This window comes from Pieris brassicae, chromosome 3, assembly GCF_905147105.1.
Source record: "Pieris brassicae chromosome 3, ilPieBrab1.1, whole genome shotgun sequence".
Lineage (NCBI taxonomy): Eukaryota > Metazoa > Arthropoda > Insecta > Lepidoptera > Pieridae > Pieris > Pieris brassicae.
Window position 1 is genome coordinate 3388954 of NC_059667.1, and position 19569 is coordinate 3408522.

The 19569-nt window shown below is 31.4% G+C and overlaps 1 protein-coding gene across 2 annotated transcripts; it reads left to right on the forward strand.

Moving 5' to 3' along the window:
• The first annotated feature begins 1087 nt into the window (after positions 1-1087).
• On the forward strand, positions 1088-18999 carry LOC123706615 (alpha-tocopherol transfer protein-like). 2 transcript variants are annotated; one of them, XM_045655873.1, is made up of 6 exons: positions 1088-1206; positions 10753-10897; positions 12261-12355; positions 13363-13513; positions 15342-15535; positions 16116-18999. In XM_045655873.1, exons 2-6 carry the CDS (start codon positions 10759-10761, stop codon positions 16461-16463), a joined length of 927 nt encoding a protein of 308 aa, XP_045511829.1. In that variant the 5' UTR covers positions 1088-1206; positions 10753-10758; the 3' UTR covers positions 16464-18999. The 2 variants fall into 2 exon arrangements, with proteins under 2 accessions (XP_045511829.1, XP_045511828.1); XM_045655872.1 differs by lacking the exon at positions 1088-1206 and adding an exon at positions 9200-9241.
• Positions 19000-19569: the final 570 nt, after the last annotated feature.

A 19569-nucleotide genomic window follows, 5' to 3' on the forward strand; every position in this document is an offset into this window, starting at 1 on the left:
AGGAGTTTTAAAAAATGTTTTTTTTTTTATTTTGAATAATCGGTTCACTCACTTCATGGTAATCGGTTTCACTGATTATAGAGAAACGAGACTTAAGAATTGACGTCTGTATGCCAAAATCGAATTATTTTTTGACGGATGGCAGTCAGACTTAGCATTAAGTCTAGTTTCTGAATATTACCCATACTGTGCAAGTCTAAGGTTTTGGGTATTATTCAGAGTCGAAAGTTTGCAATGACTAAACTCGCATGTCGAAATCGTATTAGATTCAATATACACGTACACAATATACACTTAGAGTTATAATCTAAGCTCAATTAAATATATAATATAACCTAACCTAATATATAAAACCTTTTTTAAATAAAATTAACTGCTTCGATGTTCCTATCCGTTTGATAGAATATCGGCTAAGTTTTTTTTTAAATTCTCTTTGTAAAAAGATTAGAACCCTATGTTTTTAAATTTTGAAGTAATACTTCTTTTTCTGCGTGAGAGAAAAATGATGAGAGTAATGAGAATATTTACGATGCGCGCGCACACCGTCACAAAAAACCAACATCCTTAAGTAGCATAGTCAACATTTTAAAATAATAAAATGTCTATTTATTTAATAATGTAGAAATATTTTTTTGTGATTTTGATATAAACTTTATTTAACTAGATAATGCGTTATGATAAAACATGCTATGTATTAAATACCTTTTTTTCTATTGACAGAGTCGTTTTTTCTAAAAACGTAGAATAAGGCGAAATAAAAATCTTTTTAAATTTTTTAGCTTGTTACGGCAAAGAAGTATAACTTCTAAGAAGTTCACACACATGTTTTTATTTTTATATTGTCAAAATATATTGAAGCTATGGCATGACGAAATGAGAAAAATCAGTATTAGTAACAAAGTACAAATTTTTTCGTTAATTACACGATATTTTTAAAACCTAAAATAAAAATTGTTTAAAAATAAGCAAATGTGTATATAGTTAATAGTAGTGGTTATAATAGTAATAATCGAATAAAGTATTTCATTTATTCCTGGTTGTGGACACACTGTAATAATATTATTAACTAAAACAAATATTTGTGCAGATTCAAGCAATGCGCGCGCATTGCAAATCGGTTTGGGTCGTGTCTGAGAATCATGCGCAGTGTTTTTACCGACGCTAAAGGTAGTGCTCGTCGCGTCGTTATTCGCGTTATTATAAGAGGTATGTATTATTTTTTTATTTAAACTTGCTATTTAATGTATATTTACATTATTAGCACCAATAAAAAAATATTCGAAATTAGGAAAATATTACGTTTTTTAAATCGATTTGATTATAGTGGTTATTTAAATTTTTGGTTTAATGGAAATATGTTATTAAATATATAATCCCCATTGTTCCAGTTTCAGCTTAGTGATAACACGTAACAAAGACATAGCAACAATTGTTTTGTATGTTCCTTTGTTCTATTGATCCAGTTTGCAAATAATTTTTTGTAATTATAGGGTTTCAAATATTGCACGAAAACGATATTAATTTTAATTCACATTATTAATTCAATTTACAAGTATTTAAAAATATTTATAAAAATCTTTCTTTTTTCATTATACTGAAATATCTTGAAAAATTTTGACACAGTTTTCAATAATTTTAAGGTATAATTTTTGAGATAATGTGTTTTAGAATCGAATAATTCATCTCGTCTAATAAAGCTAAAAAGTACATAATACTTGGTACGTATAAATTAAACTGCAGAAAACCGATATACCGAATATACCGATATATATATATATAGTTACCGAAGAAAACCGATTACATTTAACGGTATTACTCTGATGTGGAATTACGCTCTGGTGAACTTTTTAAAGAAATAAACAGTCTTTTTGTCTTTTTTTTTAAAGTTGTCAAGATTTTTTAATTCGGATTTAATGTCCCGATTAAAGATATTGAACCAAACAAAACAAAATAAAAAAATATGAATTTCTTTGTGCATGAAACACACTTTTGAATCAACTTTAAAACTGTAGATAAATCCATAAAATCAGTAATGCGAATATAGGTCCTTGCATATAGATTACGATACCGTTTTTTCGGTTTTGTTCGATTGTGATGCGCGTGAATGGTCATTGGTCAGCGACGAGCGGATGACCTTGGCTGTGCACGTGTTTGAGTCTATACAGGGCTGCAACATTCTCTTTTTGTAGTTATTTTTATCTTAATATATATTGCATTCGCAGTTAGTAATGTTTGCATTTTACGATCTCTCTATCAATTTTGCTAATTGAATGCAACGAATGATAGTTACGTAAATAAAATCGTGAAACTTTATTACTCTTGTTTAAGATTTGATTTCATTTAACGCCGATAACACTGAAGAGGATTTAATAATAAAGGAATTTAGAACAAAATACAGTATCTGAAAATTCTGAATATGATTAATTATCAGCTCTACTAATCCATTATCATTCTTGTGATTATACATATTTATTTGGGAGTTAAAGTCTTAATATTATTTATCTTTGTAGAAAATTCTAAGTGAAACCCTTGTATTCGGTCGTATTAATATTAAATAATAGCCTCATTCACTATGAATAAAGGCCAATGTAAATATGAAGTAACGTTATAAAACATGCACATATGAAGGAGGACACAAAACGGAATTTCTGTGTCTGATTCAATGACAATTCATCTTTTGGGCAAGTTGGATCAGTCTCCCAAGCCATAAGTTTTTCATAGAACATGTTTTGACGCACCTTGGTGTTGTAACGGCCTATATAGTGTTTTAACAGGTTATTAGGAACAAAACATATTTCGGATGAAAATAGGAATTATATAAACTGTCTTAGTAAATATATTTAGAGATTCCATTTAAAAGTTAAAATTTTCCTGGCAAGGTTAACAACAACAACATATCGTGATGAGGGAAAGACTTTTGCCAATATACCCGACCAACTACAAGTACATTATTACTAGATAACGACTGGGACTACTCTTGAATATGTTCACTTGTAAAAATTTAAGATAGCCGTGCAGTTATTGCCTACAAGCCGTCCTTAGTATATGTTTTCAGCAAAGGTACGCTGCGTGTCCAAATTTGTAATACTTTGTTGGGCTTGTGGCGGGATCTTCATTACATCATTAAGTTATATTTTACCTTATTTTACATTTAGTATTCTACCTTGTTTCTTTGCGCATATATTACTACTTTTTTATTACGTTACGTTAGCTCGCTTATGTTCTAATATAATTGATGTTGTTTGTGTTGTGTGTGTGTAAAATTTGTGATGTCATATTTTTTTGTAAAATTTTATGCATACTCGTTGTTTTAGAACTTATAAATAAATAAATGTGTCATATTCTAAACCTGACATGAATGAAGTTGGCATTTTACATTTGTTCCTTTCTAATAAAAGTTTTGGGATTTATATAATTAAAGATTTTATTATGTTTGTTGAAACTAGAAAAACCAATGTCGCTACAACCTTTTAAGGTTAGTCTCTCTCTGTTTCGAGATAATTTTATTTGGCAAAGATGATCAGCCGTGCCGATGACTTTTGGATCCAAGGCATGGCCTGTCGGTTCCTCACGATGTTTTACTTCACCGTGCGAGTATAAAAAGCGCACATAGAAGAAAACTCCATTGGTCGTGGAATCTGACAGGAATGAGAGTCGCACCGAGAGTCGTAGTATACTTTTAAGTTTAAGTTCTGTATTCTATTTGATTATTTACGTCTGTATTGTTGGGAAAGACATTTTATTTTAGGAGTGAATATTTATTATTTTTTTTCTATTTTTGTGTTGTTGTGTAAAAGTGATATTATTATTGATACTGTTTTCGATCAATAAAATAAATTTACGATTATAAGCGATATCTTTCAAGCAATTGTATAATCGTCGTTTAGATGCTAATATAAAATACTTAAGATTTTTCTAAAATATCATCCACGTATGTACTATAGACGAAATTTGTACCAATCAATTTAAGCAACCAAAATCATAAAATAAACGATTATTAAATTAGTTAGGCAAAATAAAAATAAAAAATAATGTGAATACTAAAATCATGTTATGAAATATAATCTTATTCGTATACAAAACTTTACATAAAATATTGCAAAACTCATGTATCATATCTTTATTTGACTATTACAAAAGTTTTTATTGTCAATTAACTATAGTACAATTCTTAATTAGTACGTAAAATATGTAAAGTCTGTGGCTACAATTTTGACGAAGGAAAACATTGTGAGGAAACCGGCATGTCTTACCTAAAGTACGAAGGACCTGCCCCTTGGCCTTTTGCTAAGGAACAGACCATACGGTTCATTTAGTATTAGTAATATATATTTTGTACGCTCGAATTTGCTTTCATAATGAATGTAATTAAAAACTTATTTGTAACAAACGTTATAAGTTATACGTTACTGTTATATTTTAAATTTCGAATGACATTTGAATAACACAGATTTTAAAAATAATAATCGTTAAATATAATGACAGCCGTTTTAAAAAATAAATAGCAATACGACTTCGTTTTCGTTACGAACGTAGGCTAACCGACGAATATCAAAATTTTAATTAGCAAAAAGATATCATTTTGGAAATCGCAATAATGACATCTAGAGTAAGAATATTAAATACTTCGTACCTTTCATGCAATTTCTAGAGCATTTTTTGCATGATCAAGTCCTTAGAACCGGTTTTCGAATCCCAAACTGTCAGTCGAGGTCACGACTTAAAAATGCCACTTCATTCCTTTTGAGGGGTTTTAAACTTCAATGTTATTTATTGTAAAACTTGAGAATGATAAAATGAAACCTCATAAGCGATTTTATGGCAATTGGGGATCGAAATATGGAATTCCGTTTGCTATTATAGGCTAAAAGTTGCAATTATTCTCAAGCTTTGAGAAGTAAATAGTCAGAGTATATTATATATTTAAACATTTACATAGTGTAATTTAATGTTATATAATAATTGTTTTATAACAAAATACGTCTACTTTAGTTAAACAAAAATGAGTCGTAATCGTAAGAGTAGTGTTATAGAATATTTTCTACCGAAAAGATTTATTAGAAGATTTGAAATGTATGGACTATGGCTCGCCGTGGATTTCGAAGATTTATGACCTTTTCAAGAATATTTTTTATATTTCAGTCTATTAACATAAAAACATAATACACCAAAACAGTTTTGTTTCGTTTTGTCACACTCACAATGTAATTGTGTAACAACTAACAATTAGCTCAAATTACAATTACATCCTCAAAGTCAAGGTTATTTTTTTATGATACATTCGCACGAAATATCACTTCGTGTGTGTAGACAATAATAACTATTTCTTATATTTTAAAACTATTTTTTTCCAACAGTTTCTAATATACTTCCTGTGCTGAATGTATAAAAAGTGTTCTATTAAACGTTTTTCTTTAGCCGACATTAAAAAAAAAACAGTCTAAAATAATTATTAACGGGAATAATTATATCAGTTATATTAAATTAAGTATTTAACAAAATACTGTTGCCTGTCTCTTTTCATTATTGATAAACAACTTGACAGATAAATAACTATAAGTGTCTCATTAAAACTGTGTAATACGGTTTGTTATAAGGTATAGTAACTTTTTAGTTTATAAAAGAAATGTAATTTATAACTAAAATTTTAATAACAATACTGTGCTGTTCACTGTTCATAGACTGCCTCGTGTCTTAAATTAATTTTACAGGACAGTATTCTATTTTTAAATTATATGGGTACTGAGTTCGAACGATTTCTTCCCACTTTCATAATTTGCAAAGTGTTCTCTCCCACATTTTATCAATGCACGCTTTTTATAGTAATATAAATATTCAACCCACAACCAAGAATAAAAGCTTACAGCGGCTATTAATTTGTTTTTTAAACTACTGGGTTACCAATAATTTTATTAAATAGAAAACATCTTAATTTTTAACTGTTAATTAAAATTCTCTTACTTATACTCCTCTGTTGTGTTAGTAAGTTTTGAGAAAATGAAAATCTTGATTGAGGGTTGCCTTAATGATATAAATTTGTATGTAAGTGTATCATATCAACTGAAGTATTCTTCATCATGTCAACACTTATATGAAACGAGTATTGTGAACACAACTGTTTTGATATTGTAGATTACTTGAACTTTATGCACAGCCTTGTTATATACTTATACGGTTCGTGGGTAGGACATATGTTAGTTAATTATTATAACCGACCATTGGATAGTATAGTACCATTTAATTTCAAGGTAAGACCGTAAGAGGAATTCACTGACAAGTAAGTTAACATAAACAGTTACTTAATCCAACACCTTGAACTCACTATGCAATTCAATTTATCATTATTTGAAATTTGACCCCCAGATCAAGGCTTGGAGCGCCATTTTTCATGAATAGGGATTGGGGCATAAATTAAAATATCTAATGAGTATCTAGTCCTAAACAATTTTGATAAAATTTTGTCTGTGCAAGTGTATTGAAGAATCGTTTTTTTAGCATGAATTCGAATGAGTCTTGTATTTAAAATAGGACTTTGTAATATGTGATACGTAATAGAATTAAAAACATCTCTATTTCTGAAAAAAAAAATTGTTTAAGATTTTCGCCTTTAGGTGAGTAAGGAAAATCAGAAGTCGCAAGTTTTCTATTTAGTTACTATATTAGCATACCTGTAGGAAAGTTGTCCTTAAGGTTCTAACTCGTGGCTAGACTAATATTTCAGGCTTTCACGGCTTTCCCTTTCTTGACCCTTTGATAAATTGGCCCGATAACTACATTCCTATGGGAGAAGCATTCGCGTTAAGTGGCGAAACCCTTCACATTTGTATAAGGTATTATTACTTAGAAGGTTATACGACACGCAACATTAACATTATAAAATACAACTACTGTTTATATGGACCACGATTAAAAGTTTTTTAAGGAATTATATATTTTTATTTGCGAAAGCTTGCCAACTTGTACATTAAAAATACAAGATTTAATGTAACACTTATAGGGGCTTAAAAAGTTATTTATTGACGATCTAAATACCTTTTTACACTGACAGTGTAGAGAATATGCGTCAAAATGTGGAGAATTTTGACGTTTAAAAAATGCTTCAAAGGCTTAGAAACGTGTGACATTTTTATCTGTTAATATGTAAATCTGAGGTTGATTATTTCAATTTTTATTACACACTAGGGGACCACAGGCTTCGTTCTGTCAAAAAGATTTGAAATGTGGCAGTTTTTTGTTCCTACCAATTTTATAGTCGGCGCAAAAAATTCTCATGAAAGTGATGGTTCTGCCATCACCCTGATGATAGGCCGATGTGTGAGGTTCAGCTCGGGTGACCAAAGTATCTTCGCTTCCACGAACTTTGGCTACTCTTTTGTGACCCACTAAAAAACCCCGACTGGGATGTCTGCTACAGGGCTTCAAACTAAGAGGCGAACTTAGGGTTCAAACCTAATTGGAAAATAATCTTAAAGGATAGTAGGAACCTAAAAGTGTCATATATTTAAAAATTGTGTGCCTCATTGATATATTTTCCTATTAGTATGTATTCAAATAATTTTGCTCAGATGGGGATATTTAATGAATAATTCAATAATTAAATCCTTTTTTTAGCGCGATTTGTTTGACAGATGTAATGACGTGAAAACATATGCATTTTCTGTCGCATGCCGAAACTAAAATAAAAGAAATAATATCGCGAAGCCAACCAAATTAAAAATCAGTACTAATGATCTATAGCTCTCACATTTTTTGACTATTTAAGTTGGTCGGGTTCGCGATATTATCACTTGTTGTGTTCCGGAACGCGACATTGCTTAGACAACAGTGAGTGCTTGTAATTTAATATGAACTTTATTGAATAGCAATAAAGATCAAATTGACTCTACATTTTATTTACAAAACGTTTGTATGGGAAAAAGAAAACGGCTGTTTTAGGGTTTTCCCGGAAATTATTCGATTTTTTCTCGCCGCAAAAACCATCCTTAGACTTCAACGAACATTAAAAAAAAATTGGTACAATTGGTCCAGGCCTTGTAGAGTTATGCGCTTACCAACACATTTTGCGATTCATTTTTATATTATAGATGAGTAGATCAGGCTAGTTATGGCTCGTCAACTAATGACAATCGGATTAACGTGATTAATCACTTTATAGAATTAAAATCAAAGACACACTAAATTTAACTTAAGTGTCTTATAAGACGCTTAAGTTAAATTGTTTTATATATATATATTTTAATAATTTGTATAGTACTAGCTGCCCCCGCGAACTTCGTTTCTCCTTAATGTGGTTTTAGTTAGCCTTAATACCGTGACACGAAATAATAATTTCACTGTATTATCGTCACTATAATTTGAATTTGATTTACACTTCGGTGTAAGTAGCACGTGGTTGGCTATGCTAATAGTAAAAATTAAAAAAGTAGAAATAATTGAATTTCACGGTATTTTGTTTACTACAAAATAATTTAATTTATACTTCAGCCTCAATATAACACGTGGTAATCGTGATATTGAGTTGTAGCTTATATGACACGTTTGTCGGTTTACCGTAGCAGTGCCATCTATTGATTACTTACTCAATCCAATCGAAAAGTATCGACATCTGTTAGAATCTTTCGGAGTTAACAGATAATTGTGACTCTCAATTAATTATAGACAAATAATTTGCAATAAAATAAAATTGCGACTATAATTAAAGATCTAAGCTATCTTATCTCTTAAGTTGGACCAGACTGCTCACGGTGTGCCAATTTAATTTAAAATCGGTTAGTTCGTTTAGGGGTCCATTGCGGACAAACATCGTGACAGGAGATTTATATATATTAACATAAGATAATAGTTTTATTTATAAATAAATAACAATACTTCGCACAAAACTCGAAGACTGGCTCGACCAATTCAAGTTTTTTTTTTAATTCCTTGCATTTTTTTATATCTCTTAATAAGGATTTTATGGGAAACTTGAAAAAGCTGCACGGAATCTGCACTCTTTTATGTAATATAGTATATGGAATAGCAAAATGTACCATATTTAGTTTTATATAAAATTATTATCAAAGGAAAAATTTACAAATGGGATCTAATTTCAATTATGTAGTAGTAAATTTTTAGTAATCTTTATATTACGATCAATTAAAAATGGCGTAATATTTAATTGATATCAGTGTATTCTGATAACGATTATATGTAACGGAGTTTTTGTGAATTTAAGGACAGTTTTAAAGTTATGGAGGTAAATGTAAGTACTTATTTTAAAGTTAATAGTATTCAAATAAATTGTGTACCAGTGTTAAATTAGTTTCCCTTTATCAATACACATATAAATAACTTAAATAATAGAGTTTATGATACGATTATTTCGTAAAAACATAATAATTTTTTAATACTTTGTATTATTCTTTTAATTGTGCATGCTAATCAAATTGCCTATTATTAAGATTTTGTTTTGTTTTCAACTTTATTAGACTATAAAGATGTAAAAAAATATACTTAAGAATGTAAATACACTGCTGGCTAAGTCTTTAGCAACTCGGTTCCGCTTTTTTGATAGAGGCCAATCAGCCATGAGCAAAGCCCTCCATGAGCATGGGAGTGCCATGCTTATGGAGGGCTTTGCCATGGCTTTTAAAAATACTTCAATTGTGTGTTCGCTACAACTAGCGTCTATCTAGCGATTTTGGTCTACTTATTTGCCATTTAGCGCTTGACCTTTTAGACACTTTATAGTCCATCTTTTGTCTGGATATCGTTCTAGTTCTAGCCCAAGACATCACAGTTTTCAAGCGTGCAAAGCATTTGCTATTCATATTGGATATTATGTGTGAAATCTATTACAGTTTTAAAATTGTTTTTGAATTATAGAATGGATAAAAGAAATTACTCATGGAGATCTAAATATTTTGTTATTATAAAATGCCACATTAATGTTTGATAACGATTGTTAAATCGCTGGTATCGATATATAATCAAATAAATACTAATGGGTTTGACCCATGTTTACTTGTCGCAACCACGAAGCAGTATATTAAAATAATATATGTACGAGTATTTTGTATATGTATATATAACACAATCCATAATGACGTTTGACGAATCTTTAATAACGTCATTTTCTAAACCGAATGGACTTAATCCCAATTTATTGGTGTTATGTGTGTTTTGGAGGTGAACAAATTACAATAAAATATTTTGAAATAAACAATTACCACGCGAACTAAGCATAACATACTTCTAATGTAAAAGCAATAATAATAATGACAAATCCGTGATCATAACTCAACATTAATGTCGATTATAATATTTTAATTCATAGTTCAATACAGTTTCCTTTCGACCTTAACCTTTTTTTATGGCAGTCACCAAACGCGTCATGCATTCAGTATTATATCCGTGAATAGTGAAGCCGGGTGTATTTTTTCTCTTTATACAGCGAAGGAAATCATCGTGAGGAAACCGGCTTGCCTTTAACCCAAAATGTCGACGGCCTGTGTCAGGCACAGAAGGCTGATCACCTACTTGCCTTTTAGATTGACAGATGATCATGAAACAGATACAGAAATCTGATTCCTAGACCTAAAAAGGTTGTTGCGCCACTAGTTTATTTTTATTTTAAATAAATTCTATCGCAAACATTAGTTCTTATTATCTGTATAAATTAAGCGTTTTTTTATAGTATCATACGTAGTCTGAACATATTTAACGTCTCCGAGTTATGGGGGGAGAGTACAAAATCGATTTGATGGATTTCAGATCACTATGCCAACTCCGGACTACAGCGTGGAGCTGGACCTGGGTGAGCCCCCTCCAGAGCTCCAGGAGTATGCGAGAAGGGAATGTGGAGAGGACCCTAATACCAGATTACAAGCAATTCATGAACTAAGAGAAATGATATACGGTACGCAAAAAACTTTTGTTTGTTTATGTCATAGATACTAAATTGAACAAAAGATAAATACGTAGTTCTTGCCACAACACGTAAAATTAACTTCAACGCGTAAATTACGATTACATTACATTTACGTGCGAAGCTTATTTACAAAGATCTGTAGTGTTAGATGATGGAATAGATGGATAGAAAATGCTTAAGAATATTTTCATAATCATTGCTTTTATTACGTTATCAGCCATAAGCGGATTCACTATTATATGGTGTAACTATGTGACCCGCATTTTTAAAGTATTACAAAAAAAGAATTGAAAACAAGATCAGTAACTGACATTCAATACTACGTGTTCTCACGACCCTGGATGGAGAAAGACGAATGTTATCGTTTCATAGTTTCGGTGCCAAGGACTTTGATATGGACTTATTACCATGTATTATTCAAAATTATGAGATTGAGTTTATTTATAGCTTTTAATGCAATCTATCAAAACCATAACTTGTACAACAACCATGTCTCACAATGTAGTTCTACCGGTAATATTTGTGAGATTCATTTGTTAAATTTCTACTTAAGGGAAATTTAACAAATTAACCGACATGGTTGGACTTACGTGTCTTAAGTTATTACGTAAAAACTAAGCGTAACATATTACAGTGACCATATGAATCTTCTACAAGCTAGCTTCTACTTTTTTATATAGTTATATATGTTATATATAGTTTCATTCACAGAAAATGTAGCTTTGTTCACCTATATATTTATATGACTTTACAATGTTATTTATGCAGTTGGTGATCTAGAAAACTGGACTGAAATTGCTGATAGTAGTAATAAATAGTTTTTCCGTGATTTATACACTAATTGAATTCTTAATTAAAAACCTCTACGTTTGCTACGAGTGCTTTAGAAGTTTGATGATTGACTGAGTGACAAAATTAAGAAACTCTGGCAAGTTATAATTCTAAAACTACTGGTTCAAATTTATATATCGAGTTTATACAACGCCTGCTGGTATCAACTACTACGTTAAATGAGGCTTCTAGCTTTATCCACAACAAAATTGTAGGGAAATCATAATTGGCCTGAACTATTTTGAGAAAAAGGTGGTACAGCCATGGCGCTTTCGTTGTTAGACTTTGCGGAAGTTCCCTTTGTAATTGTTATTGTTATACGGTGACGGCATTGCTTGTTTAGCCTGCGTAGTATATTTATACCTTTGCGTTTAGGCTGAATACTTGGAAAAAAATTATGACAATTTTATATGACTATCTTTAACAGTCGCTACGTTATTAAATCATTTATATAACACATTTATTAAGTATTCGAAAAGAACCGTAGATACTATTGTAACAAATGAATTATCACTTTCAGAACGCGGGGAGTGCACGCCACAACGGATGGATGACGCATTCTTGATAAGATTCCTGCGAGCTCGCAATTTTATACCGCGAAGAGCACACAGGCTGGTAAATATATTAATCACTATATATGTATAGTCCTTGTATAAGATATTTCCTAAGCAACGCTTGCTTCCTGCGATTCTTGAGGGGACAGTAGGAAATGATCAATAATAATACAATAATAAAAATCAGTGGTAGCGCATTTTTTAGGTATGCGCTTATATATCTGTATCATGATTATTTGTCAATCAAGGCAAGTAGTGATCAGCCTCCTGTACACATGCTCGACACATGCAGTCGACTTTTGGGTCTAACTCAATGTTCCTCACGATGTTTTACCTTCATCATTCGAGCAAATGTTAAATGCGCACATAAAAAGTCCATTCGTGCACAGCCGGGGATCGAATCTACGTCCTCAGGGATGAGAGTCGCAGGCTGAAGCCACTAGGCCAACACTGCGAAATCATTAATTAGAACGTTTTAATTTTTGTTGTGTACAGTATTATAGTATTTTTAAAACTAAGCTTGTAAACTGTGATTTTTCATACCGTAGAATTCTGACATTTCATAAGTGTTGCTATTAAAAAAGTTCTGCACTGAAAAAGGGACAAATTTGACCCATTTCAGAGCAGTTTCGTAAACCTTTTTTTATAAAATAAAATATTATCTTCACTTGTTTGCGTTTTTTACTGTTTTTGATGAAAAGGGACGTAATTTTCACTCACCGTAAATCCATCTTTACTGTAGTGGATCGTACTTAATAAAATGGATATATTCACTAAATAAAATGGACGCATAGACTAAGATCACACGAATTAAAATTGAAAAATATGCACAGCCAAAAAGGTCAAACATACAAACTGACATGTCAAAAAATTAAGCCGTCAGAATTCTACGGAATTAAAAATCAGAGTATAGTTATCTAGCTTCATATAATCGTTTTCCAATAAATAAATAACTTTGTAAAATGTATGAAACTAACCTTGTAATATACAAACAAAACTTTGTATGTACAAACACTTGAAGTACTTAGTAGTAAAGATGATTTCATATAAGTATATTATATTTCACAGATGGTCAATTATTACCGTTTCAAGGATGAATACCCGGAATTGGTTGAGAATGTTTATCCACTTGACTTCAGAAACATTGGCGATGCGAATATTTTGTCCGTCCCGCCTTACCGAGACCAAGATGGCAGACGGCTTATGTTGTATAGAATTGGTAAGTTCTTCATACAACATGGTAATGTTACTAGCACATTACAATATCCACTCAAATTAAATAACGTATATGGGTCAAAATCACAATGACGAATTTGTAAATGGAAAATATAACGTCACGGAAATCTAAAAATATCTTACAATATAAATCTAACTATCAATAGTTTCGCTCTAAAATATTCACATTTTAATTAGTTATTCGGGACAAGACATTGTAGAGTATTCGGATATAGGATTCGATAAATATAATTCGAATTAAAGTGGATACAGTCCTAAATACGGCGAAACGGTTTGCCTTAGCTCACTTAAACAGGCTACATAGCCATGTGTATGCTGAGGCAACAGGAATAAGACGCCTAAAGAGAACTAAAGCTTTTGAGTTAATAAACACACGAACATAGTGTCAAAACGAATTGAGGGTTTAATTCATTAGTATTGTAGAAAACTAAATCAACATAATATTACTTATTAGCCATAATTATTGTATAGGTTATATTGTGATTCAAGTCGAACTCTTTTTTGTGAACTTTATTGCAATAAAAAAATCGATTTAGGAAGGCCCTAGAAGGGCCCTAAATCGATCAACGCAAGCAAAAGTGGCGGTATAACTTAACTCCTGCCCGTTTGCCTCCTACTATATAAAATAATAGATTAAAAAATGTAGAATAATGCCTGTAATGATAATGGATTGTTACATATCTTGGCTGTTAAGTTCGTGCGTTCAGAAGCACGTCGAAATTCTAGTGAACTGAACCTTTTTTTTATATTTCACTAAGTGACCAGGCAAACGTACACTAAGAAATGAAAAAAAGATACATATATTTACAAACAAACTGAAAAAACTTCTTATACGTAAATGTTATTTTAGCGTTAATGAGTACCTAGAAGATAAAAATATAGCTTAATTTCATGATTATTAATCCCTAAATATACAAAATTCAATAAATAAAATAATGTTATTCTATGTAATTGGTACTAGCCGGGAGTGTGAAGTTTTATGTGCTATTTTTTATTGTGTTGCTATTAGCTGTGTTATATAGGTTTCGTAATGCCTTCTTTTGCTGTGCCCTAACAGGGTCCATAATATTGTACTTAGCTTTAAGCCTCATAAACATCTTTTGTAAACGTTATGGAATGCAAATAAATACATGAATACATGAATACATGAACGTCGTTTTGCCATGTATATTATTTCCAGAAAATATTTTTTACTTCAATAAAAAAAATCTGCTAAATAGGGGTTTGTCGTAGAGGGGTGACAATTAAGGGTTGTATGTATTTTTGTATGTTGTATCATAAAAAAATACAATATTTTTTTGGGGTGGATCCCTTATTACTTAGGGGTTTGGAAGATAGATAGTAGCCGATTCTCAGACTTACTGAATATGCATAAAAAATCATAATCATCGGTCGAGCCGATTCGGAGGACCATGGGAACGAAGGTTGTGACATGAGAATTTTATATATATAAGGATTATATTGCTTTTATGGAATTATACATTTAGTTCAACTAATTCGTATGTAACATTAATTGGGCGGTAGGAAAGTTGCCCGCTCATCAACTTATTAATATTTGAAATGTGGTACTAAGGAAAATGAGAGAAACGTATATGATGTTCGTTATAATTTTCAAAACGATTTGTAGGAACAACAAATTTTAATGTATAGCTAGATTGTTTAATCGCGCCTTTACCTACAAACGAAACAATTTAATCATAAAAGCAATAGACGTGATTGAGAAACATAGCTTTGCTCAAAATGTCTAATACATAAAAACTAAAATTTTCTCACTCCAAATTAGTTTAATTAATAAGTATGTATGCTTGCAGGTTGTTGGAATACAAAAACAATAGCAGTAGATGATCTATTAAAGGCAACAATATTTGCATTGGAGATTGGTGTTATGGAGATTCGTACTCAGATTTTGGGAGGAGTGGCCATGTTTGACCTGGAAGATATTGGTATACAGCACGCGTGGCAAGTCACACCCTCGGTTGCATCTAAAATCGTCAAGCTGTTAGTGGTAAGACACTGAAAATAGTAACTTAAAATTCTGGAAACGCACTGTTGAGCCTTCTGGCAATTTGTATCCATGGCGGTATCACTTAACATAAGGTGCGCATAGCCGTTTGCCTTATATATTTAAAACATAAAATCATATTTATTTTATATCTGTGGAGCCATATCCGCTTCCATTTGCACATATAAAGCTCATCGGGTCTCGGCGATCGAATCTATTATAAGACTGCTACCCACTAACCCAAAAATAAAGAAGTTGTGTATTATGGGAGTTATGTGTGTATATGTAATGTATATTACTTTGCTGTCTATTGCCGTACATACGCTATGTGTTTTTATGAATAGAATGCACCGAACAAGATAATGTCTAAATTACAAATAAAATATATAATATTAAATACATAAGAACTGTGAACTCGCTTTGCTAACATATAAAGTGTGTGTGTGTATGTAAAGACAGCTTTTAGTAGTTGCATTGTCATTGTTAACGGGGTTCTGTGCAAGATCTGGCCATCATAAATAAATATATGCTTTATTATTTTATTTATTTTTATATAATAAAATTTTGAAATTACTTCTTTCAGTCCAGCTTCCCCGCTAACACACACGCGATCCACATTATAAATCATTCCTGGGTCTTCGACAAAATGTACAACATATTCAAGCCGTTTTTGACAAGAGATATGCGATCTAGAATCTTCTTTCACGGATATGACGTCAAATCTCTTCACAAGCACATCCGCCCAGAGTACCTACCGGAGAGGTATGGTGGTGTCTGGCCAGACTTTAGCTATACGGGTTGGCTGGAGTCTCTACGAAATAACTACACCGTCGCCAAAGAAGTTATAAGTTGTGGCTATAAGTTTCGTGAAGAAGAGATTGGTTCGGATGTTGTAAGACGACTTCGTGAGGAGAAAATCAAGTTATATTAGTATAAACAATGAGTAGTGTTGGCCTACTGGCTTCAGCGTGCCACTCTCACTGAGATCGTAGGTTCGATCCCCGGCTCTGTACCAATGGACTTTCTTTCTATGTGCGCATTCAACGGTGGGGGGAAACTGTGAGTACACCGGCCTCGCCTTACTCAAGAAGTCGATGGCATGTGTGAGGAGCCTTATCACCTATTTGCCTATTAGATTAACAAATGATGATGAAAAAGATACGGAAATCTGGGGCCTAGACCTAAAAAGGTCTAAGATAGCGCCATTGATTTATTTTATTAGTGCAAAAAGTGTTTTAAGTGTCCTGTATTATTAGTAGTAGTATTGGTTAGTAATGTTTGAGTAAATTTAGATAAGCGCAGAAATAATTAAAAGAGAAAAGTTAGGGTAAGTCCTGTCCACTCTCTTTCTTTTCTCTTCTCACCCCTTGGCGAGAAGAGAAAGGTCAAGTCTAACTTGGCATTCCGACGATCACACTATCTCTTTTTTGCTAAGCTCTCTGGAAGATACTAAAAACATATGTATCAGTTTTAAAAAATTTAACTGCATATACGACCCCGATGCAAAATAGTTCGTCCAGTATGGAAAGTGGTGCAAAGCGTAAAATAAAGAAAGTAAATATTGGTAAAATAATTAACAGCGTTTAATAAAAAGTATTATTTAAGTATATTATTTTAACATACCTGAAATTTTTTCATGACTTAACGCCACTGATAACAATGATGATCACGAGTAAACTTCAACCTCTTATTTGAGAAGTCTTTGTGAATCATGTGCTTCCATTGCATTGTGAGTTTTCCAGCTCGACCACGACGATTATTTTTGATAATTTTCTTCAGGATTCCGTTTTCTACTGCACTTGTGATGCAAGGTCGACTAGTTCTAACAAGAAGTCGTTCTATTAATTTTATAGTGTTGAATGATATATTGGACTGTAGACCTGGGAAGTCTAAAGTCTTTAGATTTTTGGTAACTTGATTTGCCAGCATCGACCCCTCAAACTATTCGCTTTCGAAGCTCTTCACACACGGGTTTGCCACGACCCATTGTTATTTTGAAACTAACGAATTTTTACATCGATTAACAAATAGACGAACTATTTTGCTATATAAATTTAAAAACCTAAAGTAGTTTATTGAGAGTTATAGAACATCTTAATACTTTATATAGATATACAAAAATAATGAAGTTTCGCACTAGACGAACTATCTTGCAACGAGGCTCGTAGATTGATGCTCGTAGATGGACCATCTTTGAGAATACACAAAAAATAAGTTCCCTTTTTAAGTGTTAACTTATTACGTAGATATATATACTGGTTATCTATGATATGCTCTGTTTAACGCAATTATATACATTTCAATAAAAAATATATTTATTTAAAATATACAATATTTTATGTTATCACTGTTTGTAAATTCCAATAAATAATAGTAATATAAATAAGTACGTATAATAAAAATTATTTTGGTATTTTGGTTACCAAGTTTGGTGATGATTTCTTTCATAAATTATTTTAATGGTACCTAATTTTTTTCGGAGTCCTGGTAGCGTTCATAGATGAAAGTGTGTGCCGCGTAAACGTAGCGTTGTCCTTAAATATTATTTTAATTATATCTGAGCTTTGAAGGCCATAAGTTTGAACTATAACTATTATTGACCATGCTCATACTTATAAATCGATTGTATGTAAGACAATTTTATTTTATAATAATTAAAATTAGCAGTCCAAAAATCTGGGAAAATTAAAATAAAATATTTCTATTGACATACCCATACATTGGTATAACTGGATTAAGTTAACAAAAGGTTAGGTCTTGGTTAAGTTTGTGTTTTAGTTTATGATTTTTTTAGTTAAAGCGTCTATTACGGAAAACATTATTATATATGCAAATTTTGTACCGTAATAAGTAGTAAGCATAATATATAACTAGTTATAATAGAAATAGAAATAAGTTAAAGCTATATTCGTCAAAGGCCTGTGATAAAAATATATTATTTCAAATTGGTAGATTAAATATCATAATACCAATTTGAATAGCTATAAGAAAAATACCATACTTTATTCGTAGAGAGTATGAATCAATCATTTCACTTACGTAGAGCCACAAGAGATGGCGCTGTTATTAAATAATATTTTTAAATAGAAAATAAATTGTATTAAGTTTTGTTGTTTTAGTTTTAAATAGACACATTCGTATATAATAATAGTAGTAATAAACGAATAAATATCAGCGAGTAGACTCATAGAGAATTCCGGAATATGATCAGTTGTCTTGAGTTGGAGGCTTTCGTGCATTAGGCAGATTAAATATAATTACCGGTGCGATAGCTCAACTATTAGGTTAACGCCATTTTAGTGTTAGCCTAGAGTTCCCTTTTGGATGTTTATTAGTTTTGTTGGGATTATTTATTGTGTTGCTTTCTGGGTTCGTGCTTTGTTTTCTTTATATACCTAAAATGTATAGGAATTGATGTTTTGAATTACGGAGTTTTCAAATAATAAATAAACTTATGGATAAAATAACAATTGTTTTATTACCTATTTTCATCTGCGTCCGCTTCTGTGGAGGGTTACAGATAGAGATGGTTAGACAAATATATAATATACTATTATTATAATCTATTTATTTTTCTTACAAAAAAATTAATACATAAACAAGTTACACTTATTTATTATTATAAATAAATGATTTTCTTTCTTCTATTGAGGGAAATGCTTTGTGTGAGACTGATGCCTGCTATAGGTAAGAGTACCTAAAGATTGAAATACTAACGTCAGATCCCTCTTAATTATATAGATAAAATAGTTTATCTAATAAGGATGTAGGAGAAGTGGCTTACGAGTAGCATATACACGGCAACCGTGCATGGTGAGGTTAGGTTAGAATTCATCTAATAATAAAATAACCTTACTAAATCTTATAACAATACATTTTTATAATGTAGGCCACTCGTTTACTTGTACAACTTGTACCATAGTATATGTACCAGTAAAAAGTTTCTTGCCTCGTTCCCCGGGTACAATAACTCTTGATAGCACGGCGCTTGCCCTAATAATGAAACATGTGTGTGTGCTCTCAGCTTAATTCTTTAT